The following is an 8,491-nucleotide window of genomic DNA, read 5'->3' on the forward strand; positions in this document are numbered from 1 at the left end:
CACTGCTGGCTCCTGGACAGCTCGTTGTATATGGACCAGTTTGTAGGTGTGCTATCCCAGGAAAGACCAAAGAAGGAATGGTGCCTCTGAGGCACACTTTCTTTTCTCTGTAACTGACCTCCATCTGAAGAAGCTGTGCTTCATTCCACATCCCTGCACATGCTGCTTCACCAGCTCCTTCCTCCCTGACAGCTGCTCTGGCTGCTCCCCACAGATTGAGCCATGCTCCCCTTCATGGGGCTATCAGTAGGAAGTTTCTGTGCTCCTGTCTTTCCCTTCTTGGTGCCTACAAGGCAGAGCGAGCATCTGTGGGAGAAGTGGGTGCTACAGGAGGTGGTGTCTCATACATACACCCACGCACACTCATACATGTGCATGTGAGCCATTATCTCTACACAGCTAATGAGAAATCAAAGTGTGCAAAACAAAAGGACAAAAGATTAAAATCCTTTTAGAATAATCTCTTCAATATTTATATCTGTGACATTGGGGACAAAAATTTTCATCTCATGTGTGGGGGTTCAGCCCCATGTGAGTCAGACCTGCATATTTTGCAGTGTGAAGAAGTATCAGTAGTGTGACCCTGTAAATAACAGTGTTTTTCTTTATCTTTCCTTTCAGTTTGAGCCATTGCAGTGTCAGCAACAATCAGAAGAAAATGCAAAAATTCATCTCAATAGCTTGGAACACATGGGAAATTTTTATATCTGAAAGGAAGCCTGGCTGGAAGTATCAGATGAAGCTTTTTGCAGTTTGCTCTGCAGTTGGCCTCCTCTCCAGCTTTCTGTTTTTCCTTAGCATGCACTTCTCCTTGGCACACCACTCTTTGGGACCCTTACTGATTTCTGGATTAATCTGGATTTTTCTTTCTATCATGCTCTTCTGTTTCAAGCACCTGCGCTGTTTTAGTGTTCTGTTCCTCCTTTCTTGTGGACTGAAAAATGGCAGGGATGCTCTTATTACTGCTGGCACAGGTGTTGTGGTGGCCAGCAACATTCAAAATATTTTTCACAATCTAAAGGTTCTGGCAGACAGTATGACCTGTCATTTAAAGCATGAGCAATTTGCCTTAATAAAATATTATGTTGAGGCAATAAAATGGATTTATGAGGTGGCCAAGCTTCCTGCTGAGCTACCTAAAGATCTAGCAGTCCTAAAGCACAAATTCACACCATCTTATTCAATTTCAGATGATGCATTAAAACAAGAGCTAAATGACACAGAGCAAGAAATCCAGAGAATTGCTAACCAGATATCTTTTATGTTGACTATACTGCCCTATATAGGTCAGAAAGTATTGCCTATATTTGGGGTTTTTCTAGTTTCTTTTGGAACTCACCTCTTTATCAAAAAATTTGTCGGCTCTCATAGTACCAAATTTAAGAATATTTATATCACAAAACAGTTCATTGCATTTGATGAGCACCAAAAGCAGCAGCAAAGACCTTGTGTTCTGCCACTTAACAGAAATGAGAGAAAAGATTATGTGACAATCCCATCCTTCTTCTTCACAAGAAAGGACAGGAAAAGAATGCTATGTTCTTTTCTCCCTGTAATTATTCATCTTTGCATCTGGCTTCTGTTTGCTGCAGTAGACTCTTTGTTTTATTTGCTAATTATTTCTGTTAACAAATATCTCCAAGAAGTACCGGATCTAGACATTCAACTCAGTCTCCTTCAGAATGTAAGTATTTATCACTACCATATATTTCTTAGTTTAGTGTTGAAAAATTTCCCTTCATCTTCAGCAGCTGCAAGAGCAGACATATAGCAATGAGCCATCAATTCTTTCCTGGAATATCATTCATTTCAAAAAGGGCCATTGCCCTTACAGATACGTATGTTGGATGGAACCAGACAGTTCTTTCCAGAGCTTTGTCATATTTCTAGAGAATAGTAAATTTTAGAAGGACTTTCATTCTTCCATTTATTTATATGAAGAAAACTAGAAGCTTAAAATTAGAAAGTCACAAAACTGACATTTGTGAAGCACTACTTTTATAGCCAAAAGTGTCACAGTGTCACTGCAACACTGATGCCTACCTTTCTTTAACTGTGTAGTGTGAGGAGCTCATCACTTATATACACATGGGCACATACACACAAAATAATGGCTTGTTGCCAAAATTTCCGGGTTCCTCTAGCAGGAGCAACAGCAGCATAGAGAACCATAGATTGACTAGGTTGGAAGATAAATCTGGAGGCATCAAGACCAACCTCATGCTCAAAATAAGGACAACTGGTTAGAGCATGGTGCTAGTAACACCCAGGTTGTGGGTTTGAGTCTCCTAGGGGCCATTCGCTTAACAGTTGGACTTGATGATTCTTGTGGGTCCCTTCCAACTCAGAATATTCTGTGATTCTGTGTTGTACTTCAGAGACAGATCGGATTGCTCAGGATATTGTCTGAATATTCTTAAAGGTGCAGATTTTACCACTGGAGTGATGCCTTTAGTGCAACGTAAAGCTACCTGGTTTGATAACTCAAGAATTATTCATCCCAACCAAATCAAGAAAGAGCAGCAGGAGGCCAGCATGGGTGAGCAAGGAGCTCCTGAAAGAGTACAGAATTGGTGAAAGAAGGGACAGCGGTCCCAGGAGGAATGAGATATACTGTCTGGCTGTATAAGGATGGGGGCAGGAAAGCCAAAGCCCACCTGGAGCTGAATGAGGTGAGGCAGGTGAAAGGCAGCACAAAGGTCCATAAGCAGCAAAAGAAAGACAAAGAAATGTTGGTCTGCTGTGAAGAGCAGAGGGGTCTTGGTGACAGCAAAGGACACAGAAAGTCCAAAGTACTGAATGGTATCTTCAAGCTGTGCCTTTACTGGGAGGACCAGCCCTTAGGAATCCCTGGTCTTTCAGACAAGGTCAAGTGGAGCAAGGAAGACTTACCCTTGGTGGAGGAGAGCAAAGTTAGGGTACCTTTAAGCAAATGTGCAGTCATGGGACCTGATGGGAGGCATGTATGGGTGCTAAGAGTGCTGGCTTATGTCACTGCAAGGCCACTTTTGATTGTCTTTGAAACATCATGGGGCCTGGGAGAGGTTCTTGAAGAGGGGAAGAAAGCAGATGTTACTTCCATCTTTGAGAAGGGGAAGGAGGATGATCCAGGGAACTATAGTCTGGTCACACCTTTATCCTTGGGAAGGTGACAGAGGAGATAATCATGGAAGCCATTCTCATATATGTGAAGGTCAGGAAATCTATTAGGAGTATTAAACATGGACTTATAAAGGCTAGATCATACTTGACCAATCTAACAGTTTTCTATGATAAAAACACTGGGTTGCTGAAGTAAAGGAGAACAGAGGATGATGATTGTGCTTTTATTAAGGCTTCCACTGTTGGAGCACTGAAACACAGTATCTTCATTGACAATCTGATGAAGTGTGAGCTGGAGAAAAGGAGAATGACACGAACTGAAAATTGACTGAACTCTTGGACTCAAAAAGCCCTGACTTGTGGTACACAGCCATTTCTGACGTCTCCCAGGAGCAGACATTGGAACTTACACTATTTAACCTCTTCATTAATGACTTGCAGAGACAAACAGATTATAGCCACACAAGTCTGCAGACACTATAGAACTGGGCAGAGTGTCTGAAACAACAGTGGGTTGTGCTGTCATCCAGAAGAGAACTGGGCCCAGAGGAACCTCAAAATGTTCAGCAAAGGAACATGTCATGTCTTACAGTCCTTGAAGAGAAATAACTCCATGCACTTACATGTTGGGAGCAACTGACTGGGAGGTGGTTTTGCACAAAAAGGCCCTGAAAGTTGGACACCGAATTGACCAGAAGCCTGCAATGTGCCCTTATGGCAAAGAAAGTGCTAATTTAGGGTGCATTAGGCAGAGCATTGCCAGCAAGCTGTGGGATGTGATCCTTCCATGTTGCTTAGCACTGCTGAGACTCAGTACAAGAAGGGCATGTAATGGAGGGAGGAGTCAAAGAAAGGGTCAGGAAGACTATTAAGGGACTAAAGCATCATGAGAAGAGGTGGGGGCTGTTCAGGCTGAAGGAGAGATGATTCAGTGGGATCTTATAAGTGTGTGTAAATAAGTGATGGGGGTGGGTGTAAGAAAGAGGAACAGGTAAAATTCCTCCAGTGAAAGGGTTGTCAAGAACTGGAATGGGCTGCCCAAGGATGTAATGGAGTAACCATCCCTAGAAATGTTCAAGAAACAACTGAATAGTTTAGTTTTTATGGTGTTGTTTGGTCAAATTGGACTCGATGATCTTGGAGGTCTTTTCTAACCTTAATTGTTCTATGATTCTGTGAATTTCAGTGGTGCACAGTGCATGGAGAAGAGAATATTAGAGAAAATTGAAGGAAATACATTTTTTTTGTTTGCTCTTCAGGTGATCAAACAATAGAAAAAATTTCTGAGATGGGTTGTGGGATCTCAGCCTGGAGATAATAAAATCTCTGATCCCTGGAGATAATAAAAACCCAACATATCAAAACTCGAATCTACCTGATGTAGCCTCACTATTTGCTGTGTACTGTTGTGTGTGGTTTTGTCTGTGTTTCTATCCTTTGTCAAGGTACAAAGGATATCCTCTTGTCATGACCTGCTTGACATAGCCTTGGGTGTGATCCAAATCAGGCCAAAGGAGCTTAGTCTCACTACCCATGGACAGAAGTCCTGAGCCTGAGCATGTCTGGCTGATTCAGGGGTCCTGTGCTATGAATTTTCTCTCTTTATGTGCATTATTAACTCTCTTGGAAAGCTGGTTGACTCTTTCAAAACAGAAAACTAATGCCATAATCAGATTGTTTGTAGTTCCCCAAGGACCGCTAATTACATTAAAATGTAAAATTTAATCTCAAAAGATTTGTTATATCAAGCCTCAGGGCTGCTGATCTCAGGGAGTCCAGGAAGCTGGGTGAGCAGGAAAGACTCAGAGACTTGAGATGTTTATTAATTAGCATTAACAATAAATTTCTTCATGCACTAGTACCTCTGTTTCATATTGAGTTCCTAATGAAGATTTTCCTTGCCTATAGATTGGTTCAGATTAGCGATAAAGTGTCCTGAGGGAGTTTGGAACAGGATAATGTCAAGGAAAGGTTAACAGACCGAAGATGGGTAGCATGCTTTGGGAACTTGATTTCTCCAATGAACATCTAACAGAAGTGCCTGGCTTCTCTAGGATGATTAGAAAAGCCAAAAGGAAGAGCTTATTATTCCTCTAACATGATCAAAGAGTCTGGGTTATTTGCTGTCCCTACAGTGTTCTTACACATAGAACAGAAAGTTGCCTGCCACTATTGTCCCAGCACATGTCTAATTTACCCTTCTTATTCAGCTTTTCAGTCCACAAGCAGTGAAAGACATCAGCTAAGCAAAGGCAGCTGCAAGAGGAGGTCAGGCAGCCTCGTTTGTGTGACAGCCTTTGGTCAGAGCACTGCCTGGGCCAGTGTGTGGCTGCAGAGAGGGGACAGGTGGGCATGGCTGGGTTGCTGTTCTGTACCACCCACAACATCCCTGCAGGTGTGGTTTTGGGGGAAGAAAGGGAAAGCACCCTTGAATGTGCAACATTTTTGCCCCCCTCTCTCCATGAGGAAGGTTGTCAGGATCAGCCCTGCCCCTGCCTCCCCCATCCTCTGCTGCCCATTGCCTTCCTGTTCTTCCAACACTTGACTTAGGCATGTGTTGCTGAAAAGCTGAGCTAGTGCTGGACGCAGCTGCAGGGAGCAGAGTGGCAGAGGCAAGCCTGAGCCCAGCCAAGTCGGAGCTGAGCTGAAAGGAGCTGAGTGGATCAGTCAATAGCACCAGGGCCAGTACTGGAAGCAGCTGCACAGAGTTGAGTCCAGCCTCCAAAGCGGTGGCACAGTGTGGCAGGGACAATCTTGCTTTCAGGGGTTTGTCTGTCATTGTTTTCCACTGTCTTAGGCTCAGGAACAGAGAGAGCGCTGTGGTGTCTGCCACCTTGTCTTTGTCTGGGGACAGCCATGCGGTGCGAGGCACAGGAACAAACACCATCTTGGCTGTGTCCCAGGGCCACGTGGAACTAAGTCGAGATGGTGAATGCCTTTTGTAGGTAAACCACCTTCTCTTTTTACACGCTTGTGTTAGCAATATTGCTGCTGTTACTGTGAGTCTCTTATTCCATTACTTGCTGTTTTCAGTAACTTGTTATCTCAACCCACAGTCTCTGCCTTTGTCCCTCTCTTACTGGAAGAAGAGAGGCTTAAGTGGAGTTTAATTTCTGGCTGGTGTTAAATCACCATGGTGTGGAAGCACTACTGATTGTGTGCTGAGACAAAACCAAAGGGACAGACACTCTGCTCTGCAGTTTTACTCTCAACGAAGGACCACCCAACAGGACATCTAAGTAGAGTCTTAGGAATGGAAAAATATTAAACCATTATAACCAGATTAGCTAAATATTTCCCTATCAGAACCACTGAAAAGGTAAGTTTGTAATGGTCCAAAATGCTGGACATTGTCCCAAGAAAAATCATGAAAATAGAGTCCAAAACATTTATAAATAGCCAATAAAGATATTGGTTTGAGCATAGTGTATATAGACACTAGATGGTCTAGATAACCAATATAACCAATATATAACCAATGCTTTCCCCCCCCCTTTTCTTGTGCAGAAGAATGAGAAAAGCTACATCATTTCTATGAAAGAGCATATTGCAAAGACTGATTCTTTCAAGATCCCTTTGTTCAAGCATAATTGCATCCCTCATCCAGAGCTTTCTCTCTCCACGACATGGATTCAGCTTGGAGTCATCATCTTCTTCTTAATAATTTTTGGGTTATTCTCTGGCCTTCTGACCCAACTTAAAATACTTGTGTCAACTTCCTTTTATCCTGATACCGAGATGAAACGGATACACTATTTACATGCAAAATTACTCAAAAAAAGAGCAAAGCTACAAAAGAAAACTGAGAAGAACATGTTTGCAAGAACGGTAAGCCATGAGCTCTGGGGGAAAAAAAATAAATCTTCTCACTGGGTGGTAGCCAGATCCAGGAAATACTTAAACTCTTGTTAACTTCAATTACGTGGTAATAGAGTTTCCCCAATGCTCAGGAGCCAGAGACACATTGCCTAATGGAAGGTTAGATAATCTAATTGTTTTGTTCTGTACTTCAGCACACATGCCTCAGACATGACATTGGTATGCTCAAATGATTATGTGCTGGCAAGAAAATACTTCTCAGATTCAGACTCCTCCAGAGAAGAAACTTGGTTTTCATGAACATATGAAAAGCATTTAGAGTATTCCTGCAATCTAGACAGCAAGTGCTAGGCAGTAAGAGCAGCCCTAAATGTAGAGAAAGATGTTCTGGTATTGCTCAGCAAAATGGAAGGTGATATGTTTCTGTTTTGAAACACAGAGTGACTGCAAATACCATTAGGATACAGAAATTCTTGCTTGCAAAAACATTTATCCTGTACACACACACACACACACACATACACATACACATACACATACACACACACACATATATATATTTATATACACACACAGAAAGCTGCAGACATATACAGTTTGTTTAAGTTTGGTTTTTTAACAGCCTTCAATACTGACTATACAGGTTATTACTGTCTTTGTGATCTTAACTCAGTAATACTAACATGTAGATTATATTTCTGTCTTTTCAGGTCAACTTTTGGTTTCCAATACTCAAGGCAAGAGAGGCAGTGAGGAAGAAAGAAAGGAGTATAGCAGAATGACAGGATGACGTCTAAAAGACCAAGAAAATCTTTGGATATGGCTGTGATGCTTTAGCTCCACCTGTGTTTTGCACCATCTTTCCCATGGAATGTCAATTCTAAAACGTAAAAATCTCACACTCAAAGGCTGAGCAGCAGTATTTTGGAAAAGATGCCATTGAGGATAGTGTGCAGTTCACCACAGATTGCTCTGGATTGCATTAGCAGTTGTTTTTCAACTTGGGATTTGCATTATCTGGTACTTGAGAAAATCGTGGGTGATCTGTTCTTCTGTCTAAAAGCAATAAAACAGTTTGGAGCTTTTAGGACTACAGCAGAAAGCTCTTTGGTTGAGTTAAGGGAGGACGTAATGGCAGCAGCAGGTGTGTCTTCTTCATGTTTGCTAGACACTGAAGATAGAAGACACAGCAGAGGCTGTCCATTGCCTTCTGGGATGGCCAAGAACTAGGACTTAGATGTTTCTAGACATTTTCATCTATTTCTCAAGCCCTTCAGACTGGATCTGTGCCTTCCCTATCCTGCAGTCTCCTACCTAGTCTCCCACCCAGAATTCCTTACTTGGTCTTATTCTCCCACTTCCACATATCCGTTGACTGTATCACTAGTGCAGACTGTATGATGCCTTTGATAATCACAAGAGAGGTAATGTAACAGGTAGAAAAGAGAATGGTCACAAGAGCTAGAATAGAGAGGAATCAGGTGCTGTGGGTGCAAATAAGGCATCTTTAAAGGGTGGGGCATGTAAGTAGAGGTGAACAATGTTTCAAACCTTGCAGACTGCAGAAGCT

General features: G+C 42.3%; 1 protein-coding gene across 1 annotated transcript; it reads left to right on the forward strand.

Moving 5' to 3' along the window:
• Positions 1-658: 658 nt before the first annotated feature.
• DCSTAMP (dendrocyte expressed seven transmembrane protein) lies at positions 659-7,740 on the forward strand. Its single transcript, XM_062503345.1, has 3 exons — positions 659-1,684; positions 6,610-6,930; positions 7,632-7,740. The coding sequence occupies exons 1-3, from the start codon at positions 659-661 to the stop codon at positions 7,701-7,703; spliced, it is 1,419 nt and encodes a 472-aa protein (XP_062359329.1). The 3' UTR covers positions 7,704-7,740.
• The last annotated feature ends 751 nt before the right edge of the window (positions 7,741-8,491 follow it).

Source organism: Cinclus cinclus, chromosome 1 (genome assembly GCF_963662255.1).
Source record: "Cinclus cinclus chromosome 1, bCinCin1.1, whole genome shotgun sequence".
Lineage (NCBI taxonomy): Eukaryota > Metazoa > Chordata > Aves > Passeriformes > Cinclidae > Cinclus > Cinclus cinclus.

What these genes read in the sequence shown, in the direction of transcription:
- DCSTAMP (XM_062503345.1), top strand. Translation starts at nt 659, where the DNA reads ATGCAAAAATTCATCTCAATAGCTTGGAACACATGGGAAATTTTTATA. An exon ending in AACTCAGTCTCCTTCAGAAT is followed by an intron (nt 1,685 to 6,609) that starts GTAAGTATTTAT and finishes TTTCTTGTGCAG; the next exon opens with AAGAATGAGAAAAGCTACAT. An exon ending in AGAACATGTTTGCAAGAACG is followed by an intron (nt 6,931 to 7,631) that starts GTAAGCCATGAG and finishes CTGTCTTTTCAG; the next exon opens with GTCAACTTTTGGTTTCCAAT.